A 23,547-nucleotide genomic window follows, 5' to 3' on the forward strand; every position below is an offset into this window, starting at 1 on the left:
ATGTTAGGAATAGCTGCCAGGAAGGGCTTCTCCAAGCTTGCTTGAGAAACCAAGCTTTATATAAATTGCTAAGAAGAAGTACTTAAGAAAACAAAAACTTCACAGACTTGTCTCTGGCATAAAGGGGGCATATACTGTACCTTGCTTCCAAGTGGGACTTCCACCTGAGGCTCTGGGAGTGGCTCCTCTGGGTGGTAGGCATGGCCAAATCCTTCCATTTTTATTGTTTTCAGACTTAAATGTAGACCTCCACAATTCCACGTCACTTTGTGATTATCATTTGAAAGCGCTCATAAAAATCTGTCAGGATCCGGGTGCAAATTTCTCCCTTACACAGGTTTGAATGCAATGTTGCCTACTATACACATTTTGCAAAGCAATTTCCGTGAGTATAAAATATTTTGCATGTTATTCTCACTCATTATATGCATGTTTTACCCTGATACATGCATTTTTATCCACATTACTTGTCTGGAGAACTGCATTTCAAAACTTGGAGGAAGACCGAGCAATGGGAGCTCACCCCATTGCAAGGATTCGAACCGCCAACCTTCTGATCGGCAAGCTCTAGGCTCTGTGGTTTAACCCCAGGCCCGGCTCTAGGTGCAGTCCTGGTGGCGCAGGGCGCCAGGGCGCCGGGCCGGCAGGGGGGGCGCTGCGCGGCAAAGCCACGTGGAAGCCGTGTTATGCGCTGCGAGGGCAGGGGCGCCGGAGTGATCTCCGCGCCTCAGCGCCAGGGCGCCCGACCTGCTCGAGACGGCCCTGTTTAACCCACAGTGCCATCCGCATCCCTGCTCAATCTGTACATTTGTATATAAATCTGCTCTATCTTTCAAAGGGAAACAGCTATCCCACCTGACCAGGGCTCAGAAAAAGAGGAATGTGAAACAATAATTTTCTTGACATACTTCGGAAAGTTCAGGAAATGTAACATTTTCCCTAGCCACCAACTCACCAGTAGTAAGTAGGTTCAGCTACTTACATACAAACCCCTAAATAACTCTGAACCAGCTTACCTGGAAAAAATAATAATCTTCCTACAATCAGCATATGAAAACCTGTTTAATTTTACCATTGCCTGGTAGTGCCTGTGTTGTGGAATGCCTTATCTGCTGAAATATTAGAGGTCCTATCAGCATTGGCATTCCACCGGCTCTTCAGGAAGCATTCCCTTGAGTTGAACTTGTGATGTTATTGTTTTAACTGATTTTTAAATGTATATTAATGTTGTTATTGTGTAATTTAATTATGGGTTGATTTCCTGTTTGTGAACATATTAAAAGCCAGTTGGGCATGTAAGTGGTCTATAAGTTAAATAACAATAACTGGTGTTGTTCTTGTTCAGTTGTGGCGCTCACTGAATTGTGGCTGTACAAGGCTGCAAATTGAAAATATATTTCCTACGACCAAATGTTGTTTACATCAAGTAGTATATTTACTCACGTACAATTGTAAATAGGAACTCAACCACTGGATTCAAGACAAAACATGATTGCCTCCTGCACAGTGTTAAATTGATGTGGCTCAATACCATCCCTTTCTCTGATTTGCTTTTGAAACAGAGAGTAAAAGCTGGATGGGCCATTCCCAAGAAAAATACATGAAACAACATGAAAAATAATAATTTATTTTACAGTTTACACACAGGGCACATTTATAATGTTCTAAGAACCACGATATTGAACAAGTAAACCAAGAAAAACAGGCCAGGTGGTGTTTACCAGGAATTCTATTTGCAATGTTTCATTCACACATGCAAGTCATGATGTTGCAGCCAAGTAATGAATAACACTTATAAGAACACTTATAAGAACCAACCCTGGAGGTCTTTGATGAATGAACATGTGTATCAGAACCTGGGCTTTTATTTATATTGTATCTGTTTACCAATAATTGAATACCCATTGTGCAAAGGCATATAGTTTATTGGAAACCAAACCGCAGCACTCAAAAATGTATAAACACAGCATTTTTGACCCCCTGTGACTATGAGGACTGGGGCAGCTTTCCTGCTACCGTAATGTGCCCCCAATTCGACTTTGACCATGATCCTAATCACACTTATTTAGAGATCTTGCGGTGGTAACTTCCTGACAAACGTGTTTCGGCCGGTTATCTTGGCTTCTATGTCGCTGTCCAGTCTTCCTCTGCCATCATGAGCGCTTCCATTGCCATAATTTGATCCTTCCTCAACTTTGCATTAATAATCACTGGTTAGGTCGTTGCTCTGACTGCCTTCACTTATGGATTCGCTCTCAGTGTCTCCACCTTCTGACTGAGAATCACTGTCACTCTCCTCGCTTGCTGCAGATTCATCGTCACTTGCCATTTCCGCTGTATCTGAAGCACCATCGCTGGCAGTACCGTTTTCTGCACTCAGAGGTGCACTCTCACTATCGCTGTCGGGTTGGTTTGCCGAATCGTTCTCACTTTCACTGCTCGTTAACTCACCACCGTCTTCGCTATCACTGTCTGACTGGCTGCCGTTTTCACTGCTCCCCACTTGACTGCTACTTTCGCTGGTGTCCGATGCACCACTGCTATCACTCTCACTGCTGCTATCAGATTCACTGTCGTCCTCACTGCTGCTTTCACTCTCACTGCTACTGTCAGATTCGCTTTCGCTGCTGCTGCTTTCGCTGCTGCTGCTTTCGCTGCTGCTGCTGCTGCTGCTGGATTTCTCACTCTCACTGCTACTCTCACTGCTGGATTTCTCACTCTCACTGCTACTCTCACTCTCACTGCTGGATTTCTCACTCTCACTGCTGGACTTCTCACTCTCACTGCTAGACTTCTCACTCTCACTGCCACTCTCACTGCTGGACTTCTCACTCTCACTGCTACTCTCACTCCCAGTGCTGCTGTCACCCTCACTGCTGCTATCAGACTCACTCTCACTGCTGCTTTCGTCAGCCTTGCCATCACTTTCGCTGCTGCTCTCAGATTCACTTTCTCCATTGCTTTCCGACTCACTTCCACTGCTGCTATTAGATTGACCTGGGCTGCTGTCTGGATGGCTGTCACTCTCGCTGCTCTCGGGTTGACTGTCTTCGCTGTTGCTCTCGGCCTGCTCGCTGCTCTCGTTCTCACTGGCACTTTCTTCCTCTTCTCCCTGAGACGCGTCTTCTGAGTCCTCCCCATCGCTTGCCTCACTTGACGCTTCTTGCTGGCTACTCGACTCAGAGCCTTCAGACTCAGGGCTTTCGTCGGGCTCGTCCCCTTGCATGAACTGGCTGCCGTTTTCACTGCTCCCCGCTTGACTGCTACTTTCGCTGGTGTCCGATGCACCACTGCTATCACTCTCACTGCTGCTATCAGATTCGCTGTCGTCCTCACTGCTGCTTTCACTCTCACTGCTACTGTCAGATTCGCTTTCGCTGCTGCTGCTTTCGCTGCTGCTGCTTTCACTGCTGCTGCTTTCGCTGCTGCTGCTGGACTTCTCACTCTCACTGCTACTCTCACTGCTGGACTTCTCACTCTCACTGCTGGATTTCTTACTCTCACTGCTACTCTCACTCTCACTGCTGGATTTCTCACTCTCACTGCCACTCTCACTCTCACTGCTGGATTTCTCACTCTCACTGCTACTCTCACTCTCACTGCTGGACTTCTCACTCTCACTGCCACTCTCACTCCCACTGCTGCTGTCACCCTCACTGCTGCTCTCAGACTCACTCTCACTGCTGCTTTCGTCAGCCTTGCCATCACTTTCACTGCTACTGTCAGACCCACTCTCGCTGCTGCTCTCAGACTCACTTCCACTGCTGCTATTAGATTGACCTTGGCTGCTGTCTGGATGGCTGTCACTCTCGCTGCTCTCTGGTTGACTGTCTTCGCTGTTGCTCTCGGCCTGCTCGCTGCTCTCGTTCTCACTGGCACTTTCTTCCTCTTCTCCCTGAGACGCGTCTTCTGAGTCCTCCCCATCGCTTGCCTCACTTGATGCTTCTTGCTGGCTACTCGACTCAGAGCCTTCAGACTCAGGGCTTTCGTCGGGCTCGTCCCCTTGCATGAGCTCAACACTCAGACTATAAGCGCTATTGCTCTCGGCTTCGCTGGTGTCCTCATGGTCACTGGTATCCTCTGGGCGACCTCCACTGGCGTCCTGAGAGCTGCTTGCACTGGGAAGCCCATCAATGGCCTCTCTGTTGTCAGGGGTCCCATCCCTGCCAGTATCATTCACATTGCTGCCATCTGCATGGTTCACAACTGATCCATTACTGCTACCGTCAGTGCCCTGGAGACCAAAAGGAAAGGGGAACAAAAATGCAAGCAAATCCCAAATGAAATCATGCAGTTCGCAATTCCATGAATTGATTTTAAACTGCAGGCAGGCGGGGGGTGGGCTGGTGTATATTGAAGGGGCTTTAGTCCTTTGCCTCCCCCCCCCCCCGGAGCTCAGCTCCAGACTGGGCCCATGCACTTGCTGTTTGCAATTGAGGGAGGGAAGCTCTCATTAGAGCAAACGGGAGCTTTTGCTGCAGTGCAGGTAGCGTGATCTGGATCAGGACCCACAACTGAAGGCAAAGGGGCTTAAAGCCCCACAACAACCCTTCCAGATGGGAAGAGAGATGTGCCTTCATTTTTTTTTATTTTGAGCAATTGTGCATTCACACCACTGTCCACTAGGAGAATGGCATCAGAGAAGCGGGTTGTGCTAAAATGCTATAAAGGGGTGAAGCGGCAATTCCAAGCAGAGAAGCAGCAGCTGGGAGGCAGTGCTACATTCTTCCCCCGGCTCCAACTTTTGGCTCCTGCAACCCCTCCCTCAAGCTGCTCTACTTGTGACCAAGCTTATTTCTAGTCTCAGGGTGCAGAAGTGGGAGGGGTGGCAGGGGCAAAGTCAGGGCTTGGCCTCCTCCCACCTGCTCCTTCTCTACTTGACATTGCCCCACCATGGGTCCCAACTCACCGTAGCGACACCCTCTGACCCTAGAGTGTCATTCTGTTTCTTTTTGAGGCACAGCTCCACAGTTCCATTGGTTGCAGGGTCTCCACCAACATCTCTTCCCCCATTAGGATGGCCAACTTCTCTGTCTTCGTCGCAAGTCTGATTGCTAGGCTTCGCTCTCTCATTTCCCCCCAGAGCTGCTGTGTCTTCATCACGTCCTTCCCCCCAGCTATCGCTAGAACCTTCTTCATTTGGATCTCCGCTATTACTACTGCCGGTTTCATTCACGTCCGCCCAGTGAATGCTTTCTCCATGGACCATATTTATCATAGATCCCCTGGTTATGTTTCCTTCAGGTTCAGCATTTGCATATCCACCTCCACCTGCACCATTTGGGCCTTGGGTGTCGTTAGTCTGGTCTCCTGGGGTGCCACCATATCCTTCTCCAACCATGTTGCCAATGTGGTTTTCCATTCCATCGTCATTTTGAGTGACTGTGGAAAGGTCTGTTCGGATGGTATAATCAACATTCCCATCTCCAGTCCCACGTCTGCCATCACTTGAGTTTCCACCTTCCAAGTTACCCCTAGGGATGTCCTCTCCAGTAACATCCCTTTCAGCAGTGGGTTCTTCTCTGCTTCCATTTGTTGTGGAATGACTAGGGTTGCTCTCAGGTCTTCTGCCAGCATTTCCAAGAGCATTCACTAAATCATCAGCTCCATTGAATGTATCTCTGGGTGTGGCAGATTCGATTCTTCTACATTCTTCATGGCCAACATCTCCTCTGTTGATGCAATCAGTGGTATTTCCACTGTTTCCACTTTCATACAACCCCTCGTCATTCTCTGCACCATCGTGTTTGCTGGTGTGGTCCACGTTTGATACATCCTGTGGAGAGAAACATAATCAGGAAGCAGGAACTGAACAGAAATGAAAAGGGAACATAGGAACCTGTCTTACACTGAGTCAAGTCATAGGTCCTCCTAGCTCAATGTTGTCTCCACTGACTGGCAGCAATGTTAGAAACTGAGATATGAAAGCTAGGATCTAAATGGCACCTTAAACCTAGGCTATGGGCACACTTTTTTATAACAAGAATACAAAGCTGAAAGTGAATGAACTGCAGCTAAAATCTTACACTCATTTTCCACATGGTCTAGTCCTCATCAGAAGACTGCAAAAAAACAAAACCAAAGCCATGCTTCCCCTGCCCACCTCCCTAATATTCTTAAGAGGGTCTCTTCTCCAGTCTTCAGAGAGTGGCTGGAAGTGGGGAGGCAGAAAAAGGTCCTCCTTTCCTTCCACTCTGCAGACAAGCCCTGGATTCTCCCTACACCCCTTTCCCTTCATATAAAAATATATCTTTCTGGCACCAGAATAAACACATATTTAGGGCCTATACAACTGATGGCAGAGACACCCACCTTGAGTGTTCAGTTCACAAACCTTACTGTATATTTCCGTAACGAAATTTTAAAAAATCCTTCCAGCAGCACCTTAAAGACCAACTAAGTTTTTTCTTTTTGTATGACCAGTGTGCATGCACACGAAAGCTCATACCAAAATAAAAAAACTTAGTTGGTCTTTAAGGTGCTGCTGGAATGAATTTTTTTTTATTTTGTTTCGACTACGTCAGACCAACACGGCTACCTACCTGTATTTTTCCGTGTATAAGACGACCCCTAGATCTTTTGGAAGTCTAGCAGGGAGGAATTTCTCCTCTCACACTCTCAGTGCCAGCAGTGGCAGTTTTAATGCGAAATCTTAGGTGCAGTACTGCACCCAGATCTCAGAAACTGCTCGCGTTTATGAAATTCCCTGTCGCAAAATGTGCCTAGAACAGTAGGAGTTTTGAACGGTGACTGGCAGTGGCTCTCCAGGGTTTCACTGGACATTGCTAGTCCTACCTGGAGATGCAAGGGATTGAACCAGAGACCTTCTGCTTACAAAGCAGCTGCTCTACCACTGAGCTACAGCCCTTGCTCAAAGAAAAGTGGGAAGACTCCCAAGTAAGAAGTATGCAATACTCGGCTGAAGGCTGGCTTTGTGTTACGGAGACTATGTGGGAAAGCATGCGGTGGCAGCCATAATGTGGTCCGTGGCAGTCATGTGACAGGAGGACTTGAGCCCATAGAGGGCCCAGAGAGATGTCAAACCGTTCCTGGAGGCAATGGGGGTGAGGGGGAAGGGAAACGTATCCTAAAAGGCTTTCCTGAATAAAATCGCTTTCAACGAGAGAAGGCCTGTTGGAGTTACCCAGGGAGAAAATTCCATATTGAAGGTGCCACGGTGGAAAGGGCCCGCCTCCTGTACTCATAATGCAAAAGGAGACTGGAACCTAGGGTGGTGATCTTAAATCAATGCAAATAAATAAATAGATCTCTTTGGGGGCATTTCCTCTACATGCCACCTCAGGGAGCCTTCTCTACCTGTGTAGGTCTCTCGTGTGGTTTAGAATACTGATCTTCCAGGGTTCTAAATTGTGGGGATCTGCCACAAGCAGAGAAGCCTCCCAGAAGAAGAAGAAGAAGAAGAAGAAGAAGAAGAAGAAGAAGAAGAAGAAGAAGAAGAAGAAGAGTTTGTATTTGATATCCTGCTTTATCACTACCTGAAGGAGTCTCAAAGCGGCTAACATTCTCCTTTCCCTTCCTCCCCCCACAACAAACACTCTATGAGGTGAGTGAGGCTGAGAGACTTCAGAGAAGTGTGACTAGCCCAAGGTCACCCAGCAGCTGCATGTGGAGGAGTGGAGACGCGAACCTGGTTCCCCAGATTAGGAGTCTACCGCTCTTAACCACTACACCAGTGTTTTTCAACCACTGTTCCGCGGCACACTAGTGTGCCGCGAGATGTTGCCTGGTGTGCCGTGGAAAAAATTGAAAAATTACTTTATATATAGTCAATATAGGCACAGAGTTAATTTTTTTAACATTTTCTAATGGTGGTGTGCCTCGTGATTTTTTTCATGAAACAAGTGTGCCTTTGCCCAAAAAAGGTTGAAAAACACTGCATTACACCACACTGGCTCAGCCACCAATGCATGAAGGGGCAATGCAGCTGTCAACAGTGATGCTCTGAGGGGGTGTGGCTAGGGAGGGCCCTCCCCCTCCCCTTCTTCTTGGAATAGGGCTAGCACATGGGTAGGCAAACTAAGGCCTGGGGGCCAGATCCGGCCCAATCGCCTTCTAAATCCGGCCCGCGGACGGTCCGGGAATCAGCGTGTTTTTACATGAGTAGAATGTGTGCTTTGATTTAAAATGCATCTCTGGGTTATTTGTGGGGCATAGGAATTCGTTCATTTCTCCCCCTCAAAATATAGTCCAGCCCCCCACAAGGTCGGAGGGACAGTGGACCGCCCCCCTGCTTAAAAAGTTTGCTGACCCCTGGGCTAGCATGTCTTTAAATTCTTTTCAGAGCAGGGTGCAAGCCAGTTTTCAAATTGCAGGATGGCCAGAGGTGATCTAACACTCTTACTACCATTTTCAGAGGAAGAATTGGTTGCCTAAATTTGGGGAAGGTGGGTTTGTGGTCTTCTCTCCATAATCCAATTGCTCTTTCGATTCCTTTTTTTAAAAAACACCAAAACCTGTCTATCTGTCACATTCTATTAGCCATTCCTATAGCTTTGGGGTTATTTTTCAAGCAACATATATGTCAATGCACTTCCAACAAAACCTTTTCTAACACTTTTTTTTTCCCTGCTAGAGGTCACTCCCGGGTGACCAGAAATAAAAAGAGTTGACACATTTTGCTTGACTGCTGTTGATTTTGCTTAGCCTTAATTGACGGCGACAATGGCAGGTGGGTGGGCTGTTTTCAAGGCTTTAGGCTACATGCTGGAACCTGTGACAAGAGCTAAAACGGGAGCTTAATTTGGCACAGACAGGAAAACCGCTGTTCTTTAAATATTAGTTTTTCAGGAAGTGCCAAGTTAGGCCTGGGCGAAATGTCAGATTTCAAAGGAGTGCAGGATCAAAAACGACATGGTTGGGTGTAAAGATAGCATCACCTGACCGTCTTGTTTATTCCACCGAGGAATAGCTGCCATTATTTGGCTGCGTACACAGTATAACATTTAAAGCACTGTTATAACACTTGGACAGTCATGGCTTCCCAGAATGGTTCAACAGTCCCGCTTTCTAGGGAACCCTTCCCAGTTTTGCCTCTGGCACTGCCCAACCCTGGTATGTAAGAAGGAATTGTGGCCCTCAGAGTTAGAATAATCCAAATGTTCACCGCTCCATCTTAATCCGCAACAAACCAGCCAGAGTATTGTGGGACAAGAGTAGGGTCGCGTCTCCACCCCCATTGTTCTGCCCGGACACTAAGGTCCAGCGCCGAGGGCCTTCCGACGGTTCCCTCACTGCGAGAAGGAAAGCTACAGGGAACCAGGCAGAGGGCCTTCTCGGTAGTGGCGCCCACCCTGCGGAACGCCCTCCCATCAGAGGTCAGAGAGATAAACAACTACCTGACATTTAGAAAATACCTAAAGGCAGCCTTGTTTAGGGAGGTTCTTAATCTGTGAAATTTGATGTATTTTAATGTTTGTTGGAAGCCGCCCAGAGTGGCAGAGGAAGCCCAGCCAGATGGGCGGGGTATAAATAATAAATTGTTGTTGTTGTTGTTGTTGTTGTTGTTGTTGTTGTTGTTGTTGTTGTTATTGCCAGGCATTTTTAGAAGACATCTGAAGGCAGCCCTGTTTAGGGAGGCTTTTAATCTTTAATCAGTTATTTTATTCTTCTGTTGGAGATGGGTGGGGTATAAATAATAAATTATTATTATTATTATTATTATTATTATTATTATTATTATTATTATTATTATTCTGGAAGATGCAGTTTGTTAAGGGTGCTGAGAGTTGTTAGAGGATACCTGTTCCCTTCACAGAGCTACAATGTTCAGAGTAACCCAGGACCAGCCCAATACATTTTGCCGCCTGAGGCGAATCACAAAATGGTGCCTTACTCCCCCTCCCCACCTCCAGTGCATGAGTGAAGATCTACATCAGGATCAGCTGCTCCTGTGGATTCTGCCGTCAGAGGCAGTTGCCTCACCTTGCCTCATGGGTGGGCCAACCCTGGAGTAACTCTCTGCCCAGGCTATACCTTATGTGCTGTGTTGCATTTGGAATGAGAGAGCTGGGCTCCCCAGATACTCGTAGTAGGGGCCAATATGGTTAAGCTCTTACTAGGAGCAGTGGGTCTTGAATATATGTCAAAGGAAATCTGAAATATGATTCAACTTTGCAGAATCAAATCACATAGCCAAGAAATTTCACAAAGATGAACTCACCTGATTTCCCCCGATGCTACTGTTGTTACTTGGCTCACTCTGCGAGAGCTTTTAAATAAAAAAACAAAGTTGAAAAGGCAATTGAAGCTCACTTTTAAGAATTAACCAACAGAGAATATCAAAAGTGATAAAAAAAATTGGTCTGATGTGTAGTGGGAATCATAGCTGCCGAGTCTCCCGTTTTTCAAATGAAACCCCCGTATTTAAACCCGTTTTATGCTGTTATCCCAAATAGAGAAAAATCCCATAAATCCCCCGGATTTCCTACCTACCAGGGAGGCTCCTTCTGCGCATATCCGGACATGCGCAGAACCGATTTCGGGTGCCGCTCTGCCTATGTCTGGGCACCGGAAATCAGGCAGCGCCGGCACCAGAAGTTGCTTCTACGCATGTCCAGACATGCGTAGAAGCGACTTCCGGTGCCGCACTGCTGCTGATCCCAGGTTTTTCTTACCGGGAGTTGGAGGGTATGATGGGAATTTATGTAACAACACAGAAAATTCTGCAAAACGGGAGCAGGGAAAGATTTAAACTAAAGAGACTATGGAAAAACAACCAATTTAATTTGAGAATTTCCCACCAAAAATAATTTCCATTTGTAATTTGAGTCAATTCTCAACAAATTAAATAATAGTCCAGTAGCACCTTAGAGACCAACTAAGTTTTTACTGGGCATAAGCTTTCGTGTGCGGGCACACGTCTTCAGATACACGAAAGCTTATACGTAGTACTTCTGGTTACGAACGCTTCGGGTTACGAACTCCGCTAACCCGGAAGTAGCTGCTCCTGGTTGAAAACTTTGGCCCAGGATGCGAACGGAAATTGTGCGCCGGAGGCATGCACACAGCAGGAGGCCCCAGTAGCGAAAGCACACCTCAGGATAAGAACGATTTCAGCTTAAGAACAGACCTCCGGAACGAATTAAGTTCATAACCAGAGGTACCACTGTACACAGTACAAACTTAGTTGGTCTCTAAGGTGCTACTGGACTATTTTTTAATTTTTTATTTCGACAGCGTCAGACCAACACGGCTACCTACCTCTCCTTAACAGTTACTCACGTGCTTCATAAGGCCCAGCAAGGACCACTCTGCTGAGAGCTTAAGGCAGGCATCCCCAAACTGCGGCCCTCCATATGTTTTGGTCTACAAACTCCCATGATCCCTAGCTAACAGGACCAGTGGTCGGGGAAGATGGGAATTGTAGTCCAAAACATCTGGAGAGCCAAAGTTTGGGGGTGCCTGGCTTAAGGGCCCTGTTCTTGCCTCGATCTACCTGGCCCAAGGTGGGGCCTGACAGGTTTTATAAGCGCTGCTGCTGCTGCTGCTGCTCAACAGAGAGGGCTTCCTCTTATAAATTATTTTTAAATTGTTTTAATATCCTTTTAAATTCTTTTTTCAGTGTTTCAACGGTTTTTCACTGACTGTAAGGGCACTTGGTGGGATGTGCCTGGGAGGAGAGCAGGGGGAGGCCCAATTACAGCGGTTCTGGTTAGGGGGAGGTATGACTTGGGAGGAGGGGCAGCCCGGGTAAGGGGCACACGGCCCGGGCAGTTAGTGACTGTGCTGTGTGCCAGCCCCTCCTCCATCCTAGGGAATTGTGGTTGTCATATCAGCAAGCCCTCGAGTCTGCAACTGCTGGTGTTGAATGCCAGGCTGGTGGCTTTTTGCACATGCTTTGGGAGCCCTACTGCAGCGTGAAAACGTTTCTAGGCCACGGCGTGCCTTGCGGGTGCAAAGTTGCACGTGCATAGCTCTGGCATGTTGCCGCGTTAAGGACGCCGCTGCTCAGACTCCACCTGGAGTCTTCCATGCATGTTTCTCAAGCAATTCCATGCACTGTTCATCTGTCTTTAAGTACAATGTGCCCTGCGAGTTCCTCTACCTAACAGCCATTGCTTTCACGTAAGAATATATTCCTTTACATCTCTGCATGCGCCCATTTGACGGCTAATTCGTGCCCGTGGACATGTCTGACATTTTGCAAGCCATTAAGAGGAACTTACTGGGGCTGCCCAGGCTATGGCAACAATGCAAAGAAACACAATTGTTCTCTTCATCTTCATCAGCAGGCACAGCCTGACCTTACAAATGGGACTGCAAATAAACAGATCATTCATTGAATTATAAATCCAAGCACACATTGCTATACCATGACGTACGTACTGTTTAGTGTATTGTTCAGGTGTGATTTAATTATCTCCAATTTTCTCTTTCTTTCTTTCTTTCTTTCTTTCTTTCTTTCTTTCTTTCTTTCTTTCTTTCTTTCTTCCTAGGATGTATTAGTTTCAATGTCAAATGAGGACATGGAGACCAGAGCTCAAATCCTCATTTAGCCAAGAAGCTCGCTGGGGAGTTGCCCACATTGCCACATAATATGGATTTGGAGTTTATACATTGCTTCCTCCAAAGAATCCCGGGAACTGTCGTTTACCCCTCATTCAGCTATAATTCCCAGCACCCTTAACAAACTACAGTTTCCTGGATTCTTTGGGTGAAGTAATGTGCTTTAAATGTGCTTTTATGTGCTTTACAAGTGCTTCAAATGTAAGGTCTGTATGCAACCAGTGAGGAGGAGGAGGAGGATGAGAATGAACTCTCCTGCTTGCATTGTTGGTCTATTAGCTCCAAACAAGACTAGAATGAGTTCCTGCATTGCACTAACAAAGCTTTGTGGCACAGGCTAGCCTTTTCTAAGCAATTATAATTCAAGAAACTTCCTCAGTTGTAATTCAAGACTCTCATATGCAAGGGAACATCAGTGCAAACAGTGTTTTCTACTTTTCATTTTAACATGCACATGGACTGGAGAAGAGGAAAGATCTGGAATATTTCCCTAAGATATGTGTATGGGTGGGAGAGAGAATATTAATATATATTAGGAATTTTACATTCAAACTGCAATCTATTTCTTGCAACCCCTTTGGAAACCCAGGGCTTTTTTTCCAGCCAGAACTTGCCAGAACTCGGTTCTGACACATCTCAAGTGGGCACCATTGGCATTCTAAAAGAATGGTGAGTTCTGGCACCTCTTTTCCTAGAAAGATAACACTGAGTAGACCAGCTGAATAAGAAAAGGATTCCTGCTCCCTCCTAAATCATCTCACATTTCCACCCATCTGGGTGATTCTGAGCGATGTTTCATCTTATAGTTTGATTCAGATTAGGCAATACTGTAGTCTACAAAGCCTTATGCTACAATGAATCTGTTAAGCCCGAACGCATCTCAGGACATTTTTTTATTGCAAAACTAACTAGCTGACACAGTCAGTTCTTACCTTGACCTCCAAGATAGACACTATCTTCTAGACCTCGATTCCACCTCACCAACTCCGGAGGACGCTTTGCCCCTCACCTTTGAACCTGCTGGAATTTAAACTCCGTTTGGGTAGGATGCTAACCAATCATTGCTCTTGGGGCACTGCAAGATGCAACTTCGGTGGTGAAGTACATATTAACCACCCACGTTTCCTTAACAGGACGATAGGCTTTCAGGGGCTCGAAAATCAACTTGGTTCCAGTGTGACTAGACTGCTTTCCCTCCACTTAATTAAAAAGTCCACTTCAAGCCAGTACAGCCTCTCTTAAATAATATAGAATCAGCTGCCTGCAGACACGGTGACCCAGACATTTCTTTTCCCATTGTGGTCATTTTACATTATAATCTCCCAACTTTCCCCGGTAAATAGCCTTTATTAACGAAAAACACCCTTTCCTTGGGATGGCCATTAATTACTCTTAACAGCCATGATAAAACATTGATTGCTCCATTTGTGCCTTCGTGGGTCATCGTGACATCCTCGGTTTTTCCTTTATGCCGATGGTTTTAAAAGTCAGAAAAGCGCAGAAGCAATTGCCGTTCAATTGGTTACCCAGCAAACCTGCTTGCGAAGGGAAGTGGATCCCTGTGGCCCTGCATGGGATCTCCAGACCAGCCTTCCACAAACTCCATCAGCCCCTGGAAGTGTGTCTGATAGGCCAGGGATGATGGGAGTTGTAGTCCGAAACCTCTGGAAGGCATCAGAATTTCACTCTCTGACATTCTGGAGAATGACTGCCAGTCAATGTGAGCTGGATAGAGCAATGACCTGATGCTATTAACAGGTAGGTAGCCGTGTTGGTCTGAGTCGAAACAAAATAAAAAAATTCCTTCAGTAGCACCTTAAAGACCAACTAAGTTTTTATTTTGGTATGAGCTTTCGTGTGCATGCAGTCTTGACAAAAATGTCACCATAACAAATGGAAGCAGCAGGGGACTGCAACAGACAGGAAAATTAAGTTGACGCCTAGAATGCAAGTAAACATAGGAACTCTTAGAGGGCAGGGAACAGTCCTATAGAATGCCTTAAAGCTTTCTCACAGAAGGAAGTCGATATCCTTTGGGGCTTGTTTCCTGTAATTATGCCTCCAATTTGTCTAAATATATGAGTTCTGCATGTAGCAGGGTCGGGAAGCAGCACCACATACCGCTTCAAAGCTTGGGAAAGTGCTATTCTCAATGTCAACAACCTTCTCAGGCGATAGCTTAGCTTACTGTATATTCCTGTGTATAAGACTACTTTTTAACCCAGGAAAATCTTCTCAAAAGTCGGGGGTCGTCTTATACGCCAGGTCATATTTCTTATATGGCGAGTATATCTCAAACTATATTTTAACTGGAAAAGTTGGGGGTCGTCTTATACGCCCAGTCATCTTATACACCGGAATATACAGTATGTTTTGAATGAGACAGTCTGACTTAAGCTTCTATTCAGTGCTTTCTAGGATCTGCATTGTGGTTCCCCAGTTCTGACTTGCCTTTATGCCAAAATCACCCCCCAAAAAAATCCATCCACAAACCACCAATATTTTGACAGAATTCTATTGTATTGCACGCCAACCTGATCTCTGAGATTCCAGAGGTTCCAGGCACAGCAGAGACTGAGGTGTCTTTAAGGTATATGGTTCATTTACTCACATATAGAACCTGAGCTTTCAACAGAAGGGTTCACAGCATTAACACCCCGAAAAGGTCCTGTTTCTCCCATAGTCACAGCCTTGGAGTCAAACAGATCTGCCTGCTACTTTGCTTCTCTGCCACATAACTCCTAACTCTCACGTAAGTTCTGCCGTCATTTTCCATCTCACACCGAGGACTAATCTACACTCGTCATCTAAAAAGTTATCAATGCATTGTTAAAATGTGACATCACAGAAACCACTGGCAATGGGAAACTCCTATGAAACTTTATAAAACTTTTTTTAAAAAAACACGCTTATCAGATCAATATAGATCCAGCCCAGGTTCCTTTTAATCTTTTATTCTCTTAATGGCCCACCACACAAGCTATCACCTCACAGGAACTAGCCTGGCTTAATTAGCTGTTAATACTTGCTGAGTTCAGAAATTAAAAGTGTCCAGCACACACACCAAGCCTTAAATTAATTCTAACACATGCTGAGTCCAAGAATTATAGGTGCCAGACACTCACAAACTCCTAACACTTATTTGTCCATCTGTGATCATAGCACACATAGAACAGTATGTCTAGCATCTGACACAGTATTTGCAGCTGTATCGAGTGTTTCGCTGTATTTGATAAGTTGAATTTCAATGGTGTCTGGTGTTAGACACTACAGTGGAACCTCGGTTTATGAACACCTCAGTTTATGAATTTTCGGTTTACGAATGCCGCGCACCCATCTGGAACGGATTAATTCACTTTCCATTACATTCAATGGGAAAGTTCGCTTCAGTTTATGAACGCTTCAGTTTATGAAGAGACTTCCGGAACCAATTACACCCATGCTTCGGGTTAAGTACGCTTCAGGTTGAGTACTCCGCGGACCCGTCTGGAACTGATTAATCCACTTTCCATTACTTTCAATGGGAAAGTTCGCTTCAGTTTATGAACGCTTCAGTTTATGAACAGACTTCCGGAACCAATTGTGTTCATAAACAGAGGTACCACTGTATTTGATCGTTGACATGTGTTTCAAACACTATGCTGTGTTTAGATTTAGACAACATTTGCAGCTGACAGTTTATAGTTCATATTTTGAAGACTGGCAGCAACAACCAAAAAAAAGCAGCCAAGAAGTCTGAAGCAGTCAGATTTTGAAATTTGAGGTAGAGATTTTGAAATTTGAGGTAGAGATTTTGAAATTTGAGGTAGAGATTTTGAAATTTGAGGTAGAGATTTTGAAATTTGAGGTAGAGATTTTGAAATTTGAGGTAGAGATTTTGAAATTTGAGGTAGAAGTTCACATTCAATATGGAAATGTGAATCTACCTGGTAAGGTACATGATCTTGTTAAGTGTCACAACATTCTCATGAAGAACGGCTGAGAAATAGCCATTTAAAAATATTGTCCATGTCTAGGCCATATTTTGAACATTTTTGTACATCTGTCTATCAGTCTAGAACTCTAGAGCACATTTAAAAAAAGAAATTAAAGGATAGTGTGGAGGTCTCCTTTTTGCAAATATGATTAAATTATGTTATGTATTCCAAAAATTATGAAGTTTCAATAACCAGCCAGAGTGAGTTATTTACAGGGATTGGTGAATCTGTCATTTTTCGTTCCCCTCAGTTTCTAATCTTTCCCATCTTATGCAGTTCTCCACATTGCCAGCTCAGTTTGCCGACTTCCTTTAAGCCCTCGTGAAAACTCACCAGCATTTTAGTGCCAATTTCTTCACGTTTTAGCAAACACTTTTCACTAATATATGCATTTTTATGCACACTTTATCCCAGTTTTTTTCCTTCTTTTTTGCTACACACTGCGGTCAGAGAACTGTGTTGCAAAATCCAGAGATGGATGGCTATGTTCCAATTCACGTCTTGCTTTAGGAAGGCATGTGGCTGTCCACATGTTGGTGGGTTACAATTCCTAGCATGGCTCATGAACAGGAATGGGAATTCCAGTCCACCAACATGTGGGGAGCTGGAGTGCCCCCAACCCTGCTCTAACCACTCCACTCCACTGCATTTATTCTCTGTTGGTGTAAACTAGCCTTAAGTAAGCAGGCAGCAAAAGGTAAACTGCTGGAAGCCCAAAAACGAGTTGTTGTATAAAGTTACCTTTTTTTGGCACTCGGCAGGGTCAAAGAAGGTGTGCAGTCTAAATAACTGTGCTCATCCCAGTTATTATCTGTCTGGCAAAACAATGTTCTTGTGGGAGAGGCTGCCTTTAAATAGATTAAACCACAGTGTATTAAACACAAAAGGGGAAGTTACTTCTGCAGGTTGCTTTGGAAATGAGACATAACAGCTCTAAGAACCACACGCACACACACAAACAATTGTGGTGGGTGGGTGTGTTTTAAATCAGCTTATCAGAAAGGCATGTTCAGTTAGTTCTTTTTTCCCAACTGAATTCTCTTTAAACAAAAAAACAAACAAACCTGTAGTCATTTTATCTTGTTGCCTCTAAAGCTATTTATCATCTCAGAAATGTGAGTGCTTGTTCACACTTCCACTAGAAAGCATGAGTCTGAGTGGCTTTGCGCTTATCCCATGCTTTCCCCAGAAAACCCACCCTTTAGCACCAAAATCAGAGCTAACAACAGTCTGGAGAAAACCTGTTTGACATCAGCCCCAATTCAGCAGCAAACAGCAGATTTCTCCAGGGGGAAGTAGAAGTGTGGATTTTAACTTATTTTATTTATTAAATTTGTATGCTGCCCTTCAGCCATAGACACTTAGGGTGGTTCACTAAGTCTTCTAAAGTTAAACTCGCTGGAAAGTGGCTTTGTTGGGTGTTATATTGAATTGGATTGGAATTAAAGAACCTTTTAATGAGGGTGAAAGAGGAGCGCAAAATATGGTCTGAAGCTCAACATCAAAAAAAACCCAGATCATGGCCACTGGTCCCATCACCTCCTGGCAAATAGAAGGGAAGAAATGGAGGCAGTGAGAGATTTTACTTTCTTGGGTTCCATGATCACTGCAGATGGTGACAGCAGTCACGAAATTAAAAGACGCCTGCTTCTTGGGAGAAAAGCAATGACAAACCTAGACAGCATCTTAAAAAGCGGAGACATCACCTTGCCGACAAAAGTCCGTATAGTCAAAGCTATGGTTTTCCCAGTAGTGATGTATGGAAGTGAGAGCTGGACCATAAAGAAGGCTGATTGCCAAAGAATGAGTGCTTTTGAATTATGGTGCTGGAGGAGGCTCTTGAGAGTCCCATGGACTGCAAGAAGATCAAACCTATCCATTCTGAAGGAAATCAGCCCTGAGTGCTCACTGGAAGGACAGATCCTGAAGCTGAGGCTCCAAAACTTTGGCCACCTCATGAGAAGAGAAGACTCCCTGGAAAAGACCCTGATGTTGGGAAAGATGGAGGGCACTAGGAGACGGGGACGACAGAGGACGAGATGGTTGGACAACGTTCTCGAAGCTACGAACATGAGTCTGACCAAACTGTGGGAGGCAGTGGAACACAAGAGTGCCTGGCGTGCTCTGGTCCATGGGGTCACGAAGAGTCGGACACGACTAAATGACTAAACGACAACATATTGGATTGGGTTGAGTGAATATTGATTTTATATAGTGGGCAGATGAAGAATCAGAAGTTCTTTACTTTCCAAGTCTTATTTTCGTATCTTTCTCTTTTAACCTCTTTTCTACGCTTCTTAAATTTCTTTCTCTTTCTCTCTCTCTCTCTCCCCCCACACCCTTTGTGTTTTTATTGTATCTAGATAAAAGTGTTGGTTTGGTGGGGGGAAAGGGGGGAGATACTACGTTTTTCTCTATAAACCTTAGTAAAATTTTGTTTGTTTGTTTTTTATAAAAAAGTTTAATTTGCTCAAAAAGTCGTCTCTCTTTGCTAATATTATGTTAAAAGTAACATCTACACGACCAGCTAGGACAGAGGTAGAAAACCTGTGGCCGTCCAGATATTGTCTGTGTTCCCCCAGGTTCCTGCTCTTCTACCCCACTGGGTCCAAGGCTACTCATTGAACTCTGAACTTGGTTTTCCCAGACTTAACTCAGAACTAAAAGACCTGTGCCATTGAGACATTGTTGGACAGCCACACACTTCAACCCTAGCCAGCATGGCCAATGGTTAGGGATGACAGGAGATGTAGACGAGCAACATCTGGAGGGCCTCAGGTTCTTCCATCGCTGTGCTATGGGGCACATTTACCGTATGAGGTTCTGTAGCTCTTGACCAGGCATCCCCAACTGCGGCCCTCCAGATGTTTTGGCCTACAACTCCCATGATCCCTAGCTAACAGGACCAGTGGTCAGGGATGATGGGGATTGTAGTCCAAAACATCTGGAGGGCCGAAGTTTGGGGGTGCCTGCTCTTGACGATGGGGATACACCAGCTCCTTCTTACGTTCCCATCCTCTGTCACACAGTCATTTTGCCAGTCTGTTTTCTGCCCGTTTGGGATCCAGTTACCAAAAATCTCAAGGGGCAATGTCATTTCTCTCCTGTATTTTTTTTTTAAAAAAAAATACTTTTATTGGCTTTTTATATAATAGCAAATACATAACATAACATTGCCCCAACCCCATAAAAGTTATCAGTTTGTGCATTTAAAATAAAATGATTCTTATTCAATCATACAAATTATGCAACTGTCCAGCTTATGAAGTCTGGGGGGCAACACAAAAGCTGCTTTACCCATCACAGAATAATATAGCTCAAGCAGTACTGTTCAGGATATTCATTTCTGAAAATATGCTTTACAGTGTTTATTGTTAAGACTGGTTTTGTTTGTATATTGAATGTTGTTGTTGTTGTTGTTGTTGTTGTTACTCTTATTGCATAGCATACAGCTACATCTCCAGGTGTGCCTCCACCTTCCCCTTACATAATTTTAGATAACAGGGAGGAGGTTGCTATCAGGACCACAATGGACAAATTAATCGCTTCCATCTCCATCAATGACAGACACACACCCTGAAAATCCTAATAGGTGTCAATGGAAACTTCTTTTTTTGCTCACGCCTGTAGCTGCTAGGGTGGTGGGAGTTTCAGTCAGATCCAGTCAGATCCCCCTGCCATGCCTGCAGTTAATGGAGATGTAACTTCATGCTATGTGTTAAGTGTAACGTGTACCGTATTTTTCGTTCCATAAGACACACTTTTTTCCTCCTAAAAAGTAAGAGGAAATGTCTGTGTGTCTTATGGAGCGAATGCATGGTCCCTGGAGCCGAATTGCCCAGGGGCAAAAGGCAGATCGTGCTTCTTCTTTAAAAAAACAAAAGAGCTAAAGGCTAACAAGTGGGAAAGAGAAAGGAACCCGCTCAGCAGCTGATTGCAAAAGATCAGGGAGGGAGATAAGAGAGCCTAGGCCTCAATTGTTCTCTGCAGAGGGAGACATGTGACTGGCTGATTAGATTATCTGTCTGGAAACTGTAGAAATAGGTCCGGGGGCGGAGCAAGGGGCGGGGCGGTCCACCCCGGGCACCACCCTGGAGGGGGTGTCATTCGGGGCCGCGCCCCCGCCCCTCGCCTCTGCAAGACAGCCTCGGGGGGTGGGACTGCAGGCACGCCGGTCGAGTGATTGGGCGCCACGCGGGTGCCTGCTGGATGTGGGGTGGCACTCGGGGATCGGCGCCTGAGCCTGGACGCTCCATTTAGGCTCCGTTTAGAAGTCACGGGGAGCGCGATCCCCCTCTACCTAGCATGCATGTGCAGCGGGATGCTGTGCATGTGTACAATGTAGACGGGATCGCGCACCCCCCTGCGACTTCAAAACGGAGCCTAAACAGAGCACCCAGGCTCCAGGCAGATAGCCCACTGGTGCGGTGGGCACGCCGCGCCAGTGGGCTATCTACCTGGAGCCTGGATGTGCCGTTTAGGCTCCTTTTAGAAGTCGCGGGGGCGCAATCCCTCTCGACTTCTAAACGGAGCTTAAACGGCGCGTCCAGGCTCCATTTTGAATCCATGGGGGGGGTTGCGATCCCCCTCTACATAGCGACGCATGCGTCGTTATGTAGCGACGCCGTGCCCCCCAGGGGCATGGCAATTTGCCGCCCCATGTGTCGCGGCACCTCACTACACCCCTGAATGGGTCCCTTTCCTTGAGAAGCTGCAGAACTGTGAGTTGAACCCCATAAAACAGGATTTTTTCCCTTTGCAAGGAAACTCAGCAACTTTGAGCTGATCCTAAAAAATGGAGCTTTCCTCCTTTGCAAAAAGATGGACAACTCTGAGCTGACCCTCCACCCCCAAATAAAACGGGGCTTTTCCATTTGCAAAAAAAGCTGCACAACTTTGAGCTGATCCTTTTAAAAATGGAGCTTTCCCCCTTTGCCGAAGAAGCTTTCTCAAATATTTAATGGGGGGTAAAGGCACCTAGGCCTCTAGGAGTTGGCTGCTATGCCTAGGACAATTCAAGAAAGCAAAAAAAAAATTCTTGTTTTCCTCCTCTAAAAACTAGGTGCGTGTTATGGTCAGGTGCGTCCTATGGAGCGAATAGTTTGACCCTGAACTATGCATGTAGGCAAATAGACAGATTTTTCCGCTGCATTGGGCTACAACCCCAGACCCACTGATGAACCTACTCCGAACCTCTCCACCCACTGGCAACACCCCTGAACTTGCTCTAGGCTTCGCCTCAACCCAGAAGGCAGATTCTTCCAGGCCTCTCCCAGCTACCAGAATTTTTCTTTTCAAAAGTTGGCACTGGGTATGTACATATGTGAAGTTTTTTGAACTCACTACAGTGCTCTATGCTGATGGTGGCAGTGATTTATCACTATTGCTCAGGAACACAAGTAAAATGGTTTCGATGTCCATCGTCTGAGCTTTACAGTGGCTTCTAAAGTCCCTTTAGAAGCAAACTTTGTTCATCTCCTATAGGGAAATAAAATGCCACACACTGTTGACCGTCCTTGCAAGCTTCCATACCACCTTTGACTGGGGGCTGCTTGTGCTGAGCTTGGAAGTAATTACACACTACTGCTTGTGGTCGTCTTCAAGGAAATGGAGTAACTGCCACGTTCTTTGGAGAAGCATCCCTTAAGGCAACAACAGCAACAGGGAAGGCAGCACCATATATGGACTTCCTCTGGGTGCCCAGTGCCCTTCCCACAGATTGAAAGCCAGCATTAACTGAGAGCTTCCATGAAGGAATCAATGTACTGTACATCCCTCTGGACAACTAGGGATGGGCTCACCTGTCAATTTTGGTTTCCCCAGTTTCTCATTAAGTTCAGGTTCTTCACTTTCCCACATCAGCCTACAGCTTTTTTTTATTTTATTTTAAATGTCCTCAACATTTCAGGGTAATATATGCTGAATTTTGCCTTGCAATTTTGACCCATTTTATGGACATTTTCTTGTGTCCTGTGGACTTTTTTTTATCTGCATCATTAAAGTCTGGAGAAGTGAGGAGTTTTAAGGATAGTTGTGTTTCGGTTTGAATTGTATTGCTTCAGGAGATGCAAAGTTGAATAATAGAGTCACAGAATTGTAGAATTGGAAGGGACCCTGAGGGTCATCGAGTCCAACCCCCTGCAATGCAGGAATCTCAGCCAGATCATACATGACAGATGGCCACCCAACCTCTGCTTAAAAACCTCCAAAGAAGGAGAGTCCACAACCTCCTGAGGGAGACTGTTCCACTGGCAAACAGCTCACGGTCTCAAAGTTCTTCTTGATGTCTTCTTGAGACAGAATAAAGAATTAAAATGTATAATTGCTGTGCGGAAGGCGGTGGAAGTGCTCTAGGAATTAATATAATTAAGTGTCAAAAGTTGTTGATGAAATTTTCTTTATTACTTTTCTCTTTCTCTTTCTTATTTTTCTCTTAGGATTGGTTCGCTGATATTTTTTCTCTTTCTTATTTGTATTTCTGTGTTCTTTCTTTTTCTTATTTTATTTTATTTCTCTTCCTTTTCCTTTCCTTTTCCTTTTATACTATCTTCCAAAAAGTCTAACTTAAAAAATCTAATTTATTTATGTGCATTTGGACTAGAATTGATGTATCTGTAACGAATAATGAAATGCAAGATGTGGTGTTTTTGCTTTTTTAAATCTTAATGCATTTTTCCCTGTAATTCTTGTGAGTTATTATTTAATAAATAAAGATTTATTTAAAAGAAGAAGAAGAAGAAGAAGAAGAAGAAGAAGAAGAAGAAGAAGAAGAAGAAGAAGAAGAAGAAACAGAGACCCCACACCGCTCAGAGAATTGGAGGGGGGGGAGAGATACAAATCCACACATGTATTCACACCAATCTCAGACTGTATAGAATGGCCTTTTGTGTTCTGCATTATTTTGATTCTAGTTATAGAATGTGCTTGGAGGGGAAATCTACCTAAATATAGAGTTGACTTAGTGAAGCCTACTTAACAGGTGGGTGGGTGGGTGGGTTTTGGTGTGGCTTCAGACTGGGCCATGAACATTCTGCACAGACATCCT

The 23,547-nt window shown here is 45.1% G+C and overlaps 2 protein-coding genes across 6 annotated transcripts in view; one reads left to right on the forward strand and one right to left on the reverse strand.

The window, feature by feature from the left end:
- Positions 1-1,611: 1,611 nt before the first annotated feature.
- On the reverse strand, positions 1,612-15,288 carry LOC118083500 (uncharacterized). Of its 5 annotated transcripts, none has more exons than XM_088660549.1 (6): positions 15,137-15,288; positions 13,458-13,545; positions 12,186-12,276; positions 10,181-10,228; positions 4,910-5,776; positions 1,612-4,234 (listed from the first exon to the last, which is right to left on the reverse strand). In XM_088660549.1, the coding sequence occupies exons 3-6, from the start codon at positions 12,243-12,245 to the stop codon at positions 2,201-2,203; spliced, it is 3,009 nt and encodes a 1,002-aa protein (XP_088516675.1). In that variant the 5' UTR covers positions 12,246-12,276; positions 13,458-13,545; positions 15,137-15,288; the 3' UTR covers positions 1,612-2,200. The 5 variants fall into 5 exon arrangements, with proteins under 5 accessions (XP_088516675.1, XP_088516677.1, XP_088516676.1 ...); XM_088660551.1 differs by having other exon boundaries at positions 15,060-15,220; XM_088660550.1 differs by having other exon boundaries at positions 13,458-13,542; positions 15,137-15,203.
- Positions 14,128-23,547, forward strand: part of LOC132592676 (uncharacterized) — a 28,293-nt gene continuing 18,873 nt past the window's right edge. The window contains exon 1 of the mRNA XM_088660565.1: positions 14,128-14,283. Coding sequence (XP_088516691.1) covers positions 14,271-14,283 — 13 coding nt within the window. The 5' untranslated portion in view covers positions 14,128-14,270. The remainder of the gene's footprint in view (positions 14,284-23,547) is intronic.

Source organism: Zootoca vivipara, chromosome Z1 (assembly GCF_965207765.1).
Source record: "Zootoca vivipara chromosome Z1, rZooViv2.hap1.1, whole genome shotgun sequence".
NCBI classification, from domain to species: domain Eukaryota; kingdom Metazoa; phylum Chordata; class Lepidosauria; order Squamata; family Lacertidae; genus Zootoca; species Zootoca vivipara.